At 41.9% G+C, this 20144-nt stretch overlaps 2 protein-coding genes across 6 annotated transcripts in view; both read left to right on the top strand.

Moving 5' to 3' along the window:
• Positions 1–20144, top strand: part of Ten-a (tenascin accessory) — a 448965-nt gene that overhangs the window by 73638 nt on the left and 355183 nt on the right. The gene's annotated exons all lie outside the window — the stretch shown is intronic.
• Positions 3019–9612, top strand: LOC139102266 (esterase FE4). The gene is made up of 9 exons (XM_070656049.1): positions 3019–7060; positions 7237–7525; positions 7652–7837; positions 7933–8132; positions 8301–8469; positions 8546–8712; positions 8813–8957; positions 9086–9218; positions 9292–9612. Exons 1-9 carry the CDS (start codon positions 6836–6838, stop codon positions 9452–9454), a joined length of 1677 nt encoding a protein of 558 aa, XP_070512150.1. The 5' UTR covers positions 3019–6835; the 3' UTR covers positions 9455–9612.

Raw genomic sequence — 20144 nt, 5'->3', positions numbered from 1 at the left:
TCCAAGGAACCTAATTTATTTCCCCTACGTGGTGCTGCGTATATTTTTCGCGCGCGTACCGTTTCTCGTCCACGAATCTACGTCGCCAGGGAAAGATATCTCGAGATACGGATTTCGCCTGTAAATCTGATCCGTTCGTATCATATCCTTGTGTTGGACAGCAATTCTACGCTTTTCACATGAAACCGTACACAGAGCGATATATTCTGTACCTTCGTCTTTCTGATTAAAATTTTTTTCGATTACGTGTTTGGCGTAAAAAAAAAACTACGTGAAATAAATTATAAATATAAATCTCGTAAATATTAACATGTAGCTTGATTATTCGCCGCGAGTTAAAAATTCAGAATTATATAATACTTTTTTTTTTATTATCACACAAGAACGCTTGCATTAGTTACCTTAGAATGGAAAATTGTGCTGGCAATAAGATCAGTTGCGGAACATTGTTAAATATTCTTCAATTATTCGACGCATATGAGAAATTTGACACGCAAATGCTTTGCGAACGTTTAGCGCACATGCAATATCGCTTCCATAAACTTGTATCAGTTTTTATTACACGGTTTACAAACTTCGCGCTGTTTTAAACTTACTTGGTTTAAGTTTCCATTCTGTACTTTTTCTTTCTCGTTTCCGCGTTAGTTTCATTTTTTTTTCTTTTTTTTAAATGACACATCGCAGAGAGAATCGATTTATATGATCGATTAAGTAATGCAATTGTGACTACTGAGTTTGAAACTCGCCCATTAGACATCAAGAAACTGCCGAGAGAATTAAGTTAAAACTTTACAGGTAACAAGCGCGAGGCTCCCACGCGAGTTCCTTCTCCATTCTCGGTAAAAATCATGCCGATGATAAAACAGATCGTTCGAACGAGAATGCAACTTGAAATTGAATGCGGCGGCCCGATCATCCTTTTCGCATCTCTTTTCTCTATTGCGTGAACGTTTGCGTTACACGTTTAGGTATTATGTTCGGCACATTTCGCGCGTATTATTCGATAGCTAGACAAAACGTTTCCCGTGACAGCCCAAGGGAAGGAAAGGGCGATACCGCCGTGGCGGTCTGCATTTACGAGCAAGAAGAATACGGCGCATAAGACATACGGTTTTAGACGGTTCCCAGCCGCGGTGCACGACGTCTTACAAAATGCAACCACTAAATTACGGTTCTTACGACAGGCCGCGTCGTAAACATTCATATCTCGCTGTTTGACATCGGATACGGGAGGCGGGCGGAGGCGCAAGCAACCCAGGCTACAATACAATATCTCGATAAAAAATGCGCCCCATTACCGTGAAATTTTGCGTATAAGCTGCTTCCCTTTGCCGTCCCCGGCCGGCTTTTCCCGTAAGAAGACTCAACGTCGCTTCAGGCAACGTCAAAAGTTTCGTAATCAGCCGACGGCAATGTTAAAAATTATGACGCCTCCCCATATGCGTTTACGGTATATCAGATTCCCGGAGTGTCTTCGGTCTTTCGCAACGACGAATACTCCGTCCATGCGAAAACCGTATCTTTCGCGCACCGTTTCGCACGCGGTGTCTAACGTTCACGCGACATGAAATCCCGCTGGAACGTTATTACTGACATTTGTCTGCGCGAACGCGAAGTAGATATCATTGGAGGAAGTGAACGTCAACGAACCATCGCCGGTATCCATCCCACCAGCGTATTGTTCGCAAGCCGATGTTAAGCCATTAACTTATAGGTATTAGTACGTGAAAATCATCTTCCGATCAGTTTGCGATGCACTCGACAATATCTAACCGGCTCCGAAAATCGTACATCGTGCCGTTTGATCGGCTAATGTCGAATATATAGGCGACGCATGCTGACCGCATGGCAATAAATATCGAGAATCGATATTCCACCAGAGGCGATTTGGTACGGACCCGCTCAACGCCAGCAAGGTGCGCCGCAAGAGCGCGAGGGAAAGAAGCACCGAAAAAGGGACGGAATGCGCGGAAACTGAGCGCGACAGACGGAAATCTTTGATGCTTTCAAAACCAGAAGCGGCACTCCGCTTCGTATTAAAAACCAAACGCTCGAAAAGACGCTTTCAACCGCACTGACCGACTGTGAATGACGAATTTCTGACCTCTTTTGCAAAAGCAATTATGTTACCTCCTTTCCCTCCTTTCCCTCTCTTACTAACGATACCTAAAGTCCCTCTGAGGTCCTTTCGTTCCTTGTCATTCACCTTTTCTCTATTTTTCTACCCGCCACTTTCTTCCGCAGCCATGAAAGTTGGCTTTCACATTTTCAAGCTTCTCGCACGGAAAATCGCTCTTACATTCAAATCAAGAGACCTACCCGCGTCGTTAAAAGTGCTCGATTTTCATTGCGATTAAAGTTTCGTTCTACGACAGCTTAATCACTGTCTGATGACTTAATAGATCTCGTTGCTGTTTCGTTATTATTGGTTATTCTACTTGAATAAAAAAAGCTTTTTTTTATCGGGTTTTACCTGTTGTCTCATTGTCAGTATTATTATTTTGGATTTTTAAGTTTCTGTAGTCTTTCATAAATTAATTAGATAAAATTGCATATATCGATCAGTTTGCATTTGTTTTATCGCAGCAGCCATTGTTATTGCAAGTAGAATTGCAAATGCGATTGGTCAGTTTTAGTTAAAATAACAAAGCGATGCACAGCGCTCTTGATGCGAGGTCTTTGTACCAAAGGGCCGGCGAAAAATGTTCGAATGGTAGCAGGGCGTACGACATAAAAGCACACAAATATCGTATTTTACTACGGTTAAAAGACTTTCTAAAAAATATAAATGCTCGCCGGACAGATGCATAACTATGTTTTAATCGGTCGACGAATTTTCCATACTTTTCCCTAAAAAAGTATAAAACCATTTTGTTCGACATATTTAATTAAATTTTAATAAACTTAGAATAATGATTTATTTTAAGTTCTTTATACGCAGAACAACGTAAAGTGATATGAGTTCGGGCGTTTATCCCGAAAGGAGTTTCGCGAGCTGGTAAACTCGTTATCGCGATCAAGGAAACATATCACGCGTAAGTTCTTTCCGACTCAAGGATAAAAGAATAACTTGTGCTCGGATAATTGCTTCCTAATGGCCGCGAATATGATATCTCGTCCTCCTTTCCACCGCGCTTTGTTTTCTGTCTCAGTCTTTATTTCGATACGAGTCGTTACTCGACGTCAATCCCACGCTTTAATAATGGTATCATATTGCATACCCGATGTGTATTTACATTTCATGAACGGTCGCTTTTACATCAGGCTTGTCGTGTGTAATTCGATATTCCGCAATAGGCGAAGTTGACATTTCGACCAGGGAAAATCTCGTTATGTGCAAGATTTCTAATTTCACCAGATCCGCGACTCTCGATCCTTAAAATTTATACGGCCGTATATCGCGTTGCGCTTTGTTGCGAGTGGTTTAATGCTTTAATATGATTCCAGCGCGACGAAACTACATTTTCCAATTCGCATACCAGGCGAGTCTCGGCTAGGGGCGGGTGAAATGGTAGGTAAAAGGGTTCGCGCGCGGAACTTAATAAATTAATCCCGTAAACATGGAGAATCGCGTTTCGCCGGCTATTTCGTGCGTGCATCATGAACACGTGCACGCATCCGCGACGATAGCGGATGGGATGCAATACGTGCTCGCGGCTTTGGCGGCGCAAGTCCTGCGGAAAATATCAGTGTGCATAGCGTTCTGCCTCCTTCCCCCTCTCTCCCTTCTTCGCGTGATATATTTACTTAATAAACGTTCCGAACGGCAGGAAAATTTAAATTAAATTTATTCAGTGAAAACAGCGTGTAGGCACGGGAGCGGCCGCAACATTGTTTGCGAGCGAACGAAATGTCCAGAGCCGGGCGATAGTGCGAAAGAGCGAGCTAACGGTGGCCTGGGGGTGATCAGAAGGGATAAATGGACATAGAAAAAGAGAAGACAGTTAAAGGGCCGCGAATGTGGTAGAGCAAAGCAGACGGGAAAATAGAAAGGTAGACATAGAAGAAGTGTGGAGATAGGACGCGAGAAAAAGAGGAAGTGGAGGCGGCGGACGAAAGCACGGACTGTTAAAACGAAGTGAAAAGCTCGAGAGAGAGATGGCGGCGCGTCTGAGTGACGGCGGGCCGTTGATTCGGCTGTGGGAGGGTAAAAAAACGTGAAAATATGTTCTCGGCACGCTTTCCGTACGACGGAAATGTGTCAAATTCGCGCGTGCTCCGTCTGCCGTGTACGTTCGAGCTCGGCGAAGCCGTCGCGTCGGGGAGGATCGCTGATGATGGCGCGCGCTGTGACAGAGGGTGCGGGTAACGACAAAAAAAATATTCGTCCGCGTTTTATTTTGCCTGTGCGCCGGGCGTTTGCCCGCCCGCGTCCAGCTGCGGCGTTGTTTTCGTATTATTCGAAATTCTTCCGATGTCAATGGTCCGTAATTTGAGCATACAACGACCGGTTAAACGGCTCACGACTGCCCACCCACATTTCCATATGTTTTGTGCGAGCCTCTTTTATTATTATCGCGATACGTCTCGCAAACTGCGCGACTGCGTAACGCACGATTGAGTGCCCGGCTTTTTGCCCTTCGCATATCGCGGCAAAAAAAATTTTATTGCGGCTCTTTCACAAGTTGTTCGCGCAATTGCTTGCGCGGAGTGTTAAATAAAGTTACAAAAATATCACGATAAAGCGCTCTTTTGCACTTCCTGCGTATAATCGCGGAATTCATCAAGAGACAAGCGTTGCACTTTTTGAAGTGGTGAATAAGAAGGGGGGATTTGCCGTTATTACATAAGTTTTCATCCTGCTATACATAAAAAAAAAATAAAAAAAAAAAAAAATAAGACGAAGGTCTAAGTTTTAAGTTCTTGTTACATTTGTAGACTTTAAGTTGGCCGACTCGAAGGGGCATGCTGACGTTAACGCTCACCTCAAATTGCTGTTTTCACACGTCGCTTGTTTCTTGAAAATTAGCATGTTGATTAAAATTCGACTTGAAAGTCGCTTTGAAACGTGAAACTGGGCCGTAAGTTTTCTCGGGTAGAAAACGCGTAGAAGCGAGAGCCGTCGATGCCGGGGCGTGGACAAAGTGGTCATATTTCGCACAAGTGTCCCATGTCTACCCTTTTGTCTTTTCCCTAGAGGCAACCGTTGAAAGCAGCTTGCTGTAAGCGGATATTCTATTTAGGAAAAAAGTTGGAAGCGTGCTTGTTCCTTGCCGTTGTATAAAACTGCTTATCGACCGACTTGTCCTCCTTCGCTGCATAGATCCACTTCGTTTGAATATGCAAACTAATTTATTTCTATACCCTCTTTTCTCGGATCGAGTAATATATAAATACGATCTTCTAAAGTACTTTATTTGGCGGAATAAGTGCATGACCCGAAATCGCCGAAAGGGATGGGGAAGGAACCGTTTGCGACTTGAGTCGTGTGTGTATCTATCTGCCACTTTGCATAAATTCGGTCTGAGCGTGAAGATGCCGTACATTTATGACGAGCGCAACGTCGTTTTTAAGGGAATCGTCGCCGCTGGCGAAGAAACTCCTCATGGAAAATCACGTTGAAGTTTGAAAAATTCGATGGCATGCTCGAAACAGACTGAAGCTCACTCGGGGGAACGTGGGGTGGACGGCTGCAATTGCTCACGGAGCGTATCTTCCTTTTCCCGAGCGCGGCGAACAGATTGTCAGAAACCGTCGGATCGTTCGTTAAAACGAAAAATCACGTGCACGAGATTTACTTCGATTTTATATTTTTTCGACTGCATCTCTTGTCAGCGCGGTTCCGAAAATGTTGATTTATCGCGAAATAAACTTTGCTACTCATGACTAAACATTCGAAAAAATATTTATTTTATGGAATTTATAAGAAATATGACAAAAAATTTCTTTATTCCCAGATAGAAGATAAACCGATTCCTTAATTTTGGAATTAAAATTGGCACACTTACTTAAAATACTTGTTACCACTATTTTAATTATGTTACAAATCCGTAAAGAGTAACTTAATCCCGTAAATATCGAAGCAATTCTCTTTTAACTCGACCTTAATTACTGCTTAACTTGTGAAGTTTGCATCAAGTACGTGGTCTTCATCATTAAGGCATACCATTCAAATTCATTCTACATAGTTTGTAAAGTTGTGTTCGCTTCATTTCTTCCCTTTATATCTGCTTTTCTATTTGCGCGAATGTAAAAGTAAATTATAGAAATTTATTCGTGCCGAATGCACTTTATGTATTCTGCCTCAAACTTCCACTTGAAATTTTTCCAACGTAATAATGCTCCGAATTTGTCAACTCTTCTAATATTTTTCGTACATAATGTATTTATATCTTTGTCATTTTTTCAAGCATTATTATTAATACAAATCGTGCTGCGTAACCGGCATAGAGAGTGATTTAGAATTACATTTATTAATTGCACATAATAAATAAATTCGATTATGGATACGGATTTTAGTAAATCCGTATTGCATATTCCAGCTAGTAGATAACAATAAAGAGTAATTTATCTCTTTTATGCGCGGTTCGTGAAAAGCCATATAGTTGCCACGATGTATTCTATTGCGGATTACAATAAATTTCAGGAAGCACATTATGAACCTCTAATGAAGATTATGTATCGAGGCTAAAGATAAACTGAGGAAATCCGACCTAACAATTCTACCTGAAAACCCGATGTTGCGCGGTTATAGTTGACACGCGAGATTATGGAGGCATCTCGTAAATTGCTCCACGAGTAACCTGTTCGCGCTATTATGTTTCCTGAGTAGTAATTGCGTAAATATAATCTGTGATAACCCGCTCTTTTGATCGCAAACGTGAGGCTATAAAAGATGAGCGCTACGCGATCTTTCCGCAGTGTTAAAATGTGGTCTATCAAATTCGTGTTTTGTGCGCTTATGCTGATATCGGCCGAAGCGCAGCAGGATGTTGAATTGGAAATTCCTCAAGGATTTCTAAAAGGCGTAAAGACTACGACTGTGATGGAGAACAAGCAGTACTACAGCTTTAAAGGGATACCATACGCGAAACCTAATGTTGGTCTTAATAAATTCCAGGTAAGTTAATTAACGGCAATAATAAAATCGACTATTAACTATTCATTATTCATGAACTATTTATGGGTCACATCAATTTTTTACAAATAGGATTATTTCTACATTAAAATTTGAGCCGAAGCATTGGCAGGTTAATAAATTAATATTTTGAGTTTTAATTTAATATTTTTTTTTAGATGCCAGAGGCAGCGGAGCCGTGGGAAGGCACGTACGATGCCACCTACCACCGTTCACCATGTCCCTTTTTCTGCATGCTAGAACAAGATATAGTTGGCGAGGAGGATTGTCTCTTTCTGAATGTCTATACTCCGGTACTGGACAAAGCCGCTTGTAAAGCCGTCATGGTATGGTTTCATGGCGGTATGTTTAATCACGGCCTCGGAGACGACATATTCTTCGGTCCTGATTTTTTAATTGAGCAAGGCGTTGTTCTCGTGACGCTTAATTATAGGCTGGGCGCAATCGGTAAGCGAAATTGTTTAATATCGATATAATTAATGAACAACCGTGTGGCATTTTTTTTTTTTAATGATTTGCTAAATCGCTGAACCTCGAAGTGCGCGAAACTGTCGTGTCATTATTGCGTTAAAGGATTTTTAAATACTGGCGACAAAAGTGCACCCGGAAATGCCGGCCTAAAGGATCAGGTAATGGCGCTGAAGTGGGTCAAGGATAACATACATTATTTCGGTGGCTGCCCTAACCGAGTTACGATCTTTGGTGAAGATGCGGGCGGAAGTTCTGTTCAGTTTCACATGATGTCTCCTATGTCCGACGGTGAGATGCGCAACTATTTAATTCCTTGACTCGAAATAAACTTTTGTCGCTTTCATCAGCGTGAAATGTGTACAACGCGATTTACCGTGCCACAGGCTTGTTCAATAAAGCTATCTTGCAAAGCGGGAGCGCGGTGAATACATGGGCGATGGCGTACGATGCCAGAGATGTGGCCTTTAAACTCGGCGAGAAGCTCGACATTGAGACAAGCGATCCTGTCGAATTAGTTGCCAAGCTCGCGGAGTTTTCGCCGAAAGAATTAATTGCGGCCAGCAACGATTTGGCGTTCCTTAAGGTAACAAATTAACGTCTCCTTATTACGTTAATTAAATACCATTATCTTCTCGTTGCACGCATGATGGATAGCGTTATGCTAATTGAAGTTTACATAATAAACATCGAAAGCAAATCCCGCGTCGATGAGTATTGAACGCCGATAATCATTCTGATTGCATTACCGCAGAACGCGATGAACGGTCGCACCGAGGCGTTTATTCCGTCGGTAGAAGCCGACATTGGACAAGAGATATTTCTGCCCGCCGATCCCTGGACACTTTTGAAATCTGGAAAAATCGCCGACGTGCCAGTTATGGCCGGATTTACCGCCGACGAGTCCTCCTTCTATGTGCAGAGTAATCATCGATACGATATTACGCAGAAGTTACATGCTCGGCGTCATGTAAACGATATGAAAACATTTGTTTCCAGTGATGCTCGGCAATATCGATCAGATAAATGAGCACTTCGAGAACTTCCTGCCGAACGACTTGAATATAACCGATGCCGGGCAGAAGAACCAACTAGGTGAAAGCTTGAAGAGCTACTACTTCGAGGATAAATTGATCTCCACAGAAACCACGAAAGAGCTCATGATGGTAAGTACTTAACGTTAATATCGTCCCGCTATCGCGAAACTTCGTATAAGCAGAGTATAAGTTTAACGATGTGCATATTAAAGTTGTTTGTGCATTTTAGATGTTGGACGACGTCATGTTTGATGCCGGGATCGCGCTCAGTTTAGAGGTATTAAGTTCCCGAATTTCATCTCCAATTTACCAGTACATATTCTCTTACGAAGCTCCATTCGGTATGATAAAATCTTTGCTCGAAGTGGAGGAAGGTGAGTTACGAATTACGAGTTGTACGCGAGAAATCAGTACCGGCGACGTACTCGTTATGTAACGGAAGGAAGAAGATGTGATATTATATTTTAACAAACTACAATCGTTCGTAATTTTTATCGACTAGGCGCTGCCCACGGTGACGAACTGACGTACGAATTTTATTCGGACATGTTGAAAAATATGCCGCAACCAGGTTCCCCAGCGGAGAAAATGGTTCGCATTTACACCACTCTGGTAACGAATTTCGCAAAGGATGGGTACGTCTAAAGATTTTTCAATCGTCAAATTTAATAACAGATATAAACTGAGGGTTAATTGTAAAAATTTCAGAAATCCCACGTCAAACATGAACGAATACGTGAACGTGAATTGGGAGCCCAAAGGCACGGAAGATAATTATATGAATATTAATCAAGAATTGAAAATGGAGAAAGGTTTATTAAGCGAAAGAGCTGACTTCTGGAAAAACTTGTACAAAAATGTTCTCGATTAATAAAAAGAAAAAAAAAAAAAAAAATACGTTACGCCGCGGGAATGCGCGAAATAAATACACATCGAACTTTAACGCGTAATTATGACGACAAATATATGCATATTATGTAAGCCGCAAATGTATAAGATCGTAAATAAAATGTTAACTGAAAGTAATTAGTTCGAGATGCTCGAGATCCCGCTTCGAGGAGAGGCACCGAAAAGCTACGGTGATCGATAAAGTCGGCACTGAATTATAAAACATCCAATTAGAGTTAGCAATTACATTTTCCTGGCATCAATTGCCGTTAATAGTTACGTTATATTAATAATGAGCATTCGAGTACACGATTCTTTCATTTCGTATTACGCGCACTTACGTGCTACCTACGTCTTCGCGAGCGCGAAATTCGCTGAAAGGGAAACGTCGAGTCTATATCCGAAATAGTGAAATTGTTGCGGGAAGGAATGTTGATGTAACTCGGGTAAACTCTTAGCAGTTGGTTACCGTGGTTGAGATTGGCAATTTGTTGTAACCCCGCTACCTCTTTGTCTCCTCTATCTCTTTCTCTTTTCCTCCAGCTCGTCTGTTCACCCTTCTCGCACGCTCATACGTATCTTTTCTCGCGGCGGCGGTCTGGATGTATCTGGTGGCGTGGGTGAGTCACGCACGATCTCGCGCGCGTTACTGTGCGCGCACAGCGATCCGCTAACTGACGTATCGGATGAAAAGAAAATTTATGCCTTGTCAGGTCGTTACGAGCCAAATGGTAACAAATAGAGCGGCCGCCGCCCGCAAGAAACTCTTTTGTCGTTATCGTGCGCGCACGCGCGCGGTACGCCGTGAACAATTCGCGAATAATCGCACGAAATGAAAATTATTGCGGGCGGAGCGAGCCGCGTCGTTGCAGCTGTTGCTCGGCTGCTCCGCGTTGCCTATATCCTTTTTCATACAGGACCGCGAAAAGTTTTCGTATAACGAGGTGAAACCGCCGACCCTGCGAGTTCTCTAACGAAATTATGCGCTTGTTTCGGCGCACGAATAAGCGTGAACTTTTGCCGGCAATGTACGGCCGAACCGGGGCGACGCACCGCGCGACGCAACGAATGGAGAACCGATTTGCGTTCGTGGAAAAGAGGCGGCGTGTACACGCCAATTCGCCAAGTACGCCTCGCTCTCTCGATGTATGCCGCCTGGAACTGCAACCTTGATAAAGCCCAGGCCGCTGTGTTTTATGACGCAATCAAAAGCGCAGTCGGCGGTGGCATTGCGCTCGTCGCAACGTTAAATTTAGCGCGCGGTGCCGTTTTCAAGTACACGGGAAGTCACGCGGAACGCGGCGAGACACACGAGGGCCACGCGTATATTGATCGCCGGCGCGGGTGCAGTTTTGACTGCGGGACCCCGTGCGCGCGAATGCAATCGATCATCTCGCCACGGGCGAAGAAAGTCTGCACCGGTGCTGACGCGCCTGAATAAGCGATATTGTTAAACGGAGTTTTCATTCTTCACCGTCAATGGGATTGTAGCGCAATGATGTTGCTGTCTCTGCAGGATTGACCGATCGGAAATGCCGGGAAATTGATGAGTCTTACGGGTTCTATAAAGCCCTCAACTTTCGTCTCAACAACTTAATATCTCGTCGGTACGGCTGGGACGGGGGGAAACGTATTTGCTCGCGTCTCGCGAGAGGAAATTTCACTCGCGTTTTTCGCTTAACGCGCCCTGACGTTCACGCGGAAGCGAAGCGACGCGGCATAAATGTAAAGAGCGCGCGGATAAATGCAAAACGAAACGGCATAAATATATCGCCGCGGCGCTCGTCAATATCTTAATCTACTCCATTTAGCGACACACAAAGTTCCCGCGAACCCATTATCCTTGGTACGCGGGCTCGGTATTCGCGATACGGCGCCATCCGAGCCGTTATGCCCGTCTTAACAAGCGGACAAACTCGGTTTGACGATGCCATAATTCGCACAGAAATGCGAAGCGCACTGAGAGTTTGGCGACGACACTTGACGAGATAAGCATGCTTATTTACGACGGTTTGCAATTTGGAAACGCGAAGTTGTTGAACTGCCAGCCGTCCCGGCAACGGTGAACTTTAGAACTGGATGGAATCGCCAAAAAGGATTACGTCATCATTACGACGATAAATTGCTCGTATGTTTTATGATGTCCGAGAGACGGTAATTCGCTGTTGCGCCGTTTTCGATAATTACTCGCCGTTCGATTGCGCGCATCACTTTTATCGCGGTCGACTTAATGGGGATTTAATCGAAATACTACGAGTATCTTCCTCGGTGCCGATCGAACGGTGGGATTATGTATTAATTATCACGCTCTCAGACATTCATCCTTTTTGACCGTGCTTAAGACGCCGGGCATCCGGTACACACGCGCGGTATGCAGTCCCAAACAAACATTTACGTTCCTAGCCTGCATGGCGATTTCTCTCCCGTAATGCACCCGATCGCATTTGGATTAGTCCCCCGATCTTTAACCGCAATGTGAATATTGAAATCCCTGGATCGTGTCGACCCAATTTAAACGTCGGCTCCTAGCCTCATCCAATATCATAGGAGAATGCATAATCCGCGGACTAACGCGGTAGACCGAATTAGATGACTGAAGCGGAAATATAATTTATTCAATAATACATTATTTTTGTATCAATTTCACGTTACAAACGACATAGCAGGAAACGAGAGCCAATTTGTAACGTCTAATGACCGTATGGTCATGAAAATGATTTCACATAGAAATGAGGATGTAGAACGTGCGCTGAAATATCACGAGCAGCTTTTGCGAACAAAAGGGAATCCGTAACAAATCTGCCGAGAACGAAAGGAAATTAAAATGGCGCTCAGCACTGCCCATTCCTTTCGTATAAAGTAGAAAAAAAAAATAAAATAAAAATTTAGTTAAACCTTTGAATATGTTCAACGAATGCGCGCGCAACGACCGAGCAAATTTATTTTATTCGACCAAATGTCGAATGTCGCGCACATTTTTCCTTATTTCTTTGAAATAATATGTCGACCGTATTTTTATATCCCTTCTTCTGACAAGATAATTTTTAATAAAACTTGGCATTTAAATATTTCACAATTAATAGTTAAAAATTATAATCCCAACGTGTTACAGCATTTTATCTCTCCTTTGATTAATGTTGCAGCTACTCCGCGTCGTTACGCGTAGCGTCTTTAAAAGAACGACGCTGAAATCAATACTTCGGAAGTAACTGAATCCTCTTAGTGGATCATTATGGGGAGACTGTGTGGGTTAATGCGCAGCAAATTAGACATTGTCACTTAATGATAGTTCCTGACAAATATGAGGGACAATATGAAACAACGCAAATGTTTGTACTGTATTACGGCGTTGTGCCGCCGCTCCCATTTCCGGCGGTGTGTATGCAAGTAATATGCACGCTTAAATGCCGGCAATTCGCATATTGCCGCCGTGCGTGGTAGCAAACTAGAAAAAATGAAATGTTTTGATCCCACTAACAACTTGATCAATAAATAACGTTGGCTTAACGATTTCCTATAATTATGAGTAGCAGCTTGGGCTGGAAAACGCGTGAGATTTACTGTTCGCGGCGTACATATTTTCATCTCCGTGACGCCCCGATTTTTCGAATAATCGCGCGACCACTTGTTCGTTTATTCACGTAAATGTGTTTCCCGTTCATATATATTTAAATTATTCATGTAGTAAGGCTGATTACATATTCGACAGAAGTTGATAGCTTTTATATGTCAATGCATAATTTCCACGAACACTGCAATAACTTGTAAAATTTCTACGTAAATCTGTCTAATGTCACGATGTTATGCAAACAGATATTATGCGATTTACAACGTTATAAATGTTACAGTAAACATTGTATTTTACATTAATGCGTGTAAATTGGTCTCACGCGTAATGCGTCCTAATCGCTTATTATTAATGCACGCGGTATCGAATGTTATTTTAACATTTAAATCGACGTTCTCAGTTATATGTATAACGCTGAGTCGTAAAACATTTACGTGACGAATAATTGACCGCGACGTCGATATGCTCAAAGACATTTAATCACGATTAATGGCACGTTCGCTTTCTTGTTCTTTTTTTTTTTTTCTTTTTTTTCCTCGCAAATCTCTGGAGTGTACATGTAATTTGCAAAATGCCCGGCAAATAATTCTATAATGTATTTACATTATCGTCATTCACAACACCGACGCGACGACGGCGGCGTAACAATCGTGCCGCGTTGGTCGGATGTCATTGTTTACCCATTCCCTAAGGCTAACCACCGTCACCCACAATATTACAGAATTACTACATGGTCCGTCCGTTCGTCGTCGCCTCTCGCTCGAACCAATAACGTGTACATTACGTACGTACATCGGCGGACTCCGCCGCCTCCAATATTAGTTCCGATGCCAGTACGGAAATTGCATTGATAATGCTAATTAAATTGGTTTGTTTGTTAATTGAACCTGTAAAGGTCCCGATCCTTGTGTGTCCTGGTAGATTACCCCGCTATCGATCCATCAGGAAGCTCTCTTGCCGCGTCAAATCAAGCGTGATTCTCAGCCTCGACCAATGCAATATGTTGCCCGCTCTGCGTTCTACGCTCACGTCACGTGTAGTTTTAGTAACAATTTTCGATTTGCCGTCAGGTCGCACGTTTATATCGCGCCTCGGATATTGGATAGTATCGAGTTAATTACCACATTACATATCGCCGCGCTAAGGTAATTGTTTCTGTCCCACTTTCGATGTGACAGGCCTAAGCATAAACAAGTTATTAATCCCGTTGATGTGAAATAATGGTCGTTGCAATTGCGCATTTTGGATGAAAATCGTTGTCGCTACCGTGGACGATGACAGAATTTAATATATAAATCCGTGCGACAAACGATTATTTGCCTCCGTATAAAAAAAGCCCTGTAATGATTACGACGTCAACGTAATATATAAAGAATGAAAAATATTACACACAGTTGCTGCTGGTTATTGAAAAGAATGGCCTTACTTTCCGAGACTATTGAACGATAATTCTTCCCACGAACACGATAATTTTTTTTTTTTTTTCCCTTCGTGACAATGACCTTTTCGCGCGATCGATAAAATAATGATGAAATAGTGGAGCATTTATTTTTTACACCGCCGTCCTTGTTTCCTAATTTTTAGATGTCTAGCCAAGACTAGGGCGCGTCCTTGTCCTGCACGTGATACTATAATTGGCGCGATATATCCATCAAATGCGATCAGTTCGGCATTGAAAAAATTTTATCGACTGATAATTAAAACGTAGAAACGTTTCCCCTTCGCGTAAAGATGACCTTTATAAAATATACGCATGTAGAACCTATGAATATGTAACTCGATCGTCTGCATAAATGCATGGAATTTATTTGAGTGATAAGAAATTTTGCTTTTGATATTTATGGTGTTGCATAAATAAATTTATCCTTTCAGAGCTCCCCAGGAAGACGCAATCAAAATATACAGTATATACTTTGTTCAGTATGAATAACTAATTCGATTGGAAACGATAAAACGAGACTTCTCACTCTTAAGAGGGCCTAAATTATTTTAATTAAGATTGCCATCATTGGAACAATTAGCGTAATATTTATGTAGATATGCTAATTAATGTACCGGAGCTTTCATATTTAAATATAACGTCATACTCAACTATATTAAACGTTAACTAAGATTTTACCGACTATCACGCGACTACGGCCCAGTGAAACGAGGATGATTAATAGCCGGAGTTTACCACACGAAAATAGCCATAAGACATGAGAGGCTACCTGTGAAATCCGTTGATGGCCTATAGGGTACGCATTATATCTGAAAATAGGTCGTTGTTTTGGTGCAACAGCTTGGTCAATGTGCAAATCAATTATATGCGTTTAAACAGAATCGAGCTAGTGCAAAACAATGTGCCAGTTCAGACGTGACGTGCGCAGTCCCGTTGATATATACCGAGTTAATACCACTCCTGAAATATATTATGTCATAAATAATTTATATATAGCGCAATGATTACGCAAGTCCAATTTGTAGAGCGATTTGCACTCGATGAAACCGTACGGACGCAAAACGAATATTCGAATTAATCTCGCGATCGGTTACAAATCCGTAAGTCACACAGTAGCGATTTATTCAATTCGTTCTATTCTGCACGATAACTTCGCGATGTCAATCTAATTTTCCGCAGCGCAGTTCGCAATTATAACTTTCGCGGAAATTAACCCGAACGTTCTTCGGTTATAATTTCTTCGTATCATACAGCGCTATTTGTAAACTCGCGAGAATAACATAACTAATTTCCATACAGAAACTTTGAAGCAAATATCGAAAAATTCTCCTACAGTGCAAAGCGTATCCCATCGGCTTTGTCGGTGCAAACGCTAGTTCGCCGTCATGCTGAAAATGAATACGATTCCAGTTGCAACTGCGTCCGATAATTTTATTTTATATTCCGCGAGAGATAAATCTGAAAAATACTTGGATTAATAATCCACCAATCGGATTGTGATAACGATATCAACGATTGTATGCTGCAATGCATTCATCAATTGTTGTACAACGGAGTCAATTCTGATCTGCAAAATTATCCGGCGGAGATCTGATTGTGACTTGTCTAGTATTTTCAAAGAGCACCCAATTCAACATAATATTATATATACTTCATGTAAAAAGATTTATTTCCTTTTTTTTCTCAATCAGCTTTGGGTAATGATAAAGTAAAACCAAATTTTTATAAAAAAGATAAAAAAAAAAATCCTTTTGTTTTTTAATCATAAGGAAAAATACAAAAAGTCTGTTAAATAAATCTACATTAATGTTATTTTTTTAAATTTACTTTCAATATTGTTTTATAAATATGCAATGCTTTGTGCGAGGTTCTTTATAATAATGTTAATAATATAAATATATTTAATACTCTTGTGTGAGACAAAATAAATGTTATTTTTATATCCGGTATCTATTTCACGCTGTCGTTTTCTTCTGAATATTTCCGCGAATACTCTTCGCATCTGGCTATAAAAATCCCGCCATTCGTGCGCAAGGATTATTATCAGTGCTTATTATCGCTCACCTTGGCGATAGAGATTACAGAATCATCCACGCGGTAAAACGGCCCAATTTGCCACTCGAATGAACCTCGCAGCTATACCGTGTACGAGAATGAAAAAAATAGAAGGGATGGAGAAGCCGAGAGAAAGAGAGAGATCGCCCGGCTGATTATCCGGGCTCAACCAATCTTCATCATGCAGCTGTTTTTCTCATCCTGCGAGACGCCGCTACCAGGCACCGTCTCTCTTTTCGAGGAACGGCGAAAGAAGTCCCTAGCGACTAGCACAGCTACCGCGCTATTTTTCCTTGGGAATTAACCAACCTTAGTAATCGACGTTCATAAACAGCGCCCGCGGATCCCACCGCCGGCGGTGATACGTGCAAGGTCCTATCGTGCTACAGCCAAAAGAAAAATCTGCCCGCGTCCCGAGACAAAAGTGTCCACTCTCTACCGAGCTATTTTATCTTAACTGCTGCAGGTTTTCTCCCGCTCACAACCCGTCGAGTTTGCCTTGTCTTTCTTCTGCGCTTGTCCCTCTGCCCTTTGTATGTATATGTAGTATAGTATATATATCTATGTGTGTGTGTATCCGTCTCCCTTTCTCTCGTAGACTCTCCGGTCTGAGCTGGGCATAGAATGGAGAGAGGATAAGAAGGTAGTTAGTATGAGGAGACATTAGTGGCGGCAACTGGGGCGACCGAGCTTCTCTTGCGCTTCTGCGACCGCCTGTCTCCCTTACTATCCTACTTCGAGTTCCTCCCGCGACCCGTTCTCTTCTCACCCCCGGCGGCACTGCTACCATCCACTTTGCCACGCTACCCTATCCTGCACTCCCCCGCGACCGAGTCCCCAGCCTTCATCCCCGCGCCTCAACGGGAATCAATAGTGAAACGCCAGAGAAGACTACCTACCTGAGATAGTCGGACAGAGGAGTTTTGTCTCGGTTGCGTCCTGCCGAACGTGACCGCCGCGCTACCGCAAAGTTAATGCCACGACGGGAGAAATATGTTACATCCGGCAGAAACATGCCTACCAGCGATCCCAATCGCGTAGGAGAACGACCACGTGGTAATCATAGATCAACGTTTTTTTTTTTTTTCCTCGGCGCAGCAACAAATAATATATTTATCTTCTCGCTTAATTAACACAATTTATCATTAAAGTTATCAATTATCCGTATTTTATTAAACTCGCGAGCAACCTTATTAAATTTTTCTTGCCATTTAATTGTACCATCAGATATTTAAATACAGAATTTTATAACAATATGTAATTTACACATATAGGAATACAAAAGTTTATGCATACTGCGTATACACTTGGAAAACGAACACAGCAACCGCGATATTTGTCAGTGATATGTGTTACTTTCGTAGCGATTTATTTCTTTGAGAATGTCGCGTTCGCTAAGTGCTAACCTTTATACGCTAAGTATGCGCACTCTTTACACGCGTGCTTCGCGAATATTAATAATGATAATTGAACGTGCAGGAATCTCGTTGCTGCGCCTTTGCAATGTTTTCGTTAAGACTTATCGACAGGAAGAGAAATGTTTTTACGCTCGATGGAAGAATATGCAGGGGCGAGGGTGATGTTACCCAGGAATTGTGTCACGTCCTGCCACCGTGCTAGAATGTGACAAAACGTTCGTATGCACAGCTACGTGGAGGAGCACAATGTATTTCGGCAGCCCTTTCCATCGTCGATGTGGGACAGCTAGAAAAGTGTATATCACTTGACTGGTGAATAAAGCCGCAACATACAACGAAACCTTATCCAGCGATCTATATCGAAACAAATGGAGTGCCGAACAGCGGAATCTTGCGGGTTGTGTGTTCTACTTGCATGCCACTGCCCGACGTTTCTACCTCCCCCCTCTACCCTGCCGCTGAATGTATAACTAATACCGTTACTATCGGCTAAAAATATCTTTAATGCATTTTTTAGTTCGAACGATGGTTTAGTTTCCCACCGAAATCGGCACGGCGCGCATTTTAATCCGCCGCCGCATCAAGATTTAAAAAGAATTTATTTATTTTAACGAGAATTAGGATTCGCTTTTATTATTCTAAAAAGTGTTTGTCTTAAAATACACATGTATTTTAGCATTTGCGTGTGTATCTACAGTATTGTTAGAAAGTGCAGGTAAATGAAATTATGATGAACGATTAGCCGAACATAATCTCCATTGAGCAACTATTTTTAATATTGCCGGTTCTTTACGAATGGCATGCAAACGTTAGCATGCAATGTAGGTAGTGGAACATACAGCTTTAATTCAGTTCACCCTCTTGAAGTCCAACGTGCAGTCTAACATCAAGTTTTTAATTAATCATATGTCTCAGTGTTTGAAGCAACCGCGTTTTTTTCCACCCGACAAAGTCATTATCTTTTAACCAGTATCTGTAAGTTGGATATATATTTCAAAAGTAATTTTTTATGCACGAGCGCAGTTTCTTTCGCCTTCTATCTACGAATGCAAAGCTCCCAAGAATAGAACCCTGCACTCGTCAGATACGTTATTCAGATACGAGCATGCGTTAACCATCGCTTAACACGCTACGGCGAGTGTAGGAAAGGTCGGTCGTTTGAAACTATTTAAAAAAAAAAAGAAGAATATTTTTAGCATTCGCATAATACGCTTTACGTGAGAGGGTTATGATAATTACGTCACTATAAACAGCCTCGTGCGAACAACATCGCAAATAGATTCGTCAAATCAGAATTTTGCAAAGGCTATCTAGTGATAGCAGATATGCCCGCAAATAATTTTTAACATTTAATCTAACACGTTATTGATATTTATAAACTTTTTATAAATACCTCAAGGATTTAAATATGTTAAATAATCCGATAAATTTTATATCGCACGTGTAGTCGAAATATAAATTGCGCTGAAATAATTGTCGAGCTTGTCTGATTCGATTTAATCCGATAAGAGCCATTTGCACACGGAATTCTCTGTAATTGAACCAAGTGACCGCAGGTATGCGAACTTGCGATTGATCTCGAGCAGATCTACCGTTTCCGCATATAAACTGGCTCGCGAGCAGACGCACGTAATTAATCCCGACGAGAAAATGAGCCTGCATAATGATATCAAGGTCGTGAGTAATACGGCACTAGTGAAATAATTTTAAAATTCATATCGCGATGAAAGGAATAAACGCGGAAAAATTTCCGTCATTTGTAATGAGATTATGAGTTTGCGCGCGTAACGAGTTTAGTCGAACTTTTATAATATGGATGAAATCCGTGTCGTGGATTTAAATATCGATTACGTATAAAACAAGATGCTTACGATGTAATAAATGCCACTAGTCATTCGGTACTGAATGAGAGACCGTGCACATATCATTCATCTGGTTGTTCAAATGTACATTAAATCCCAGTATAAAAAAAAGAATGTGCGTATTATCTGTTTTAGTAACTGTGACGAATAAATCATCATCTGAAGTCGCTATGCGAGATGTTATATCACCCTGTGTAATTAACCACACGTGTTACGCCAACGGAGGAGATATTGGGACGTGATCGTGCATAACTTGGTAACAAGCAGTACATTCGATAAGAGATCCAGACTGGCTGGAGTATTATCGCACTGGTTATAATAACATATTC

This window comes from Cardiocondyla obscurior, linkage group LG04, assembly GCF_019399895.1.
Source record: "Cardiocondyla obscurior isolate alpha-2009 linkage group LG04, Cobs3.1, whole genome shotgun sequence".
In the NCBI taxonomy this organism is placed as follows: domain Eukaryota; kingdom Metazoa; phylum Arthropoda; class Insecta; order Hymenoptera; family Formicidae; genus Cardiocondyla; species Cardiocondyla obscurior.
This window is presented reverse-complemented; position numbering and strand designations above follow the sequence as displayed.

Bases quoted from the DNA above. Each gene is read 5' to 3' on its own strand.
- LOC139102266 (XM_070656049.1), top strand. From the start codon at position 6,836: ATGAGCGCTACGCGATCTTTCCGCAGTGTTAAAATGTGGTCTATCAAA. The intron at 8,470-8,545 runs GTAATCATCGAT...ATTTGTTTCCAG, and splicing joins GTCCTCCTTCTATGTGCAGA to TGATGCTCGGCAATATCGAT. The intron at 8,713-8,812 runs GTAAGTACTTAA...TGTGCATTTTAG, and splicing joins CCACGAAAGAGCTCATGATG to ATGTTGGACGACGTCATGTT.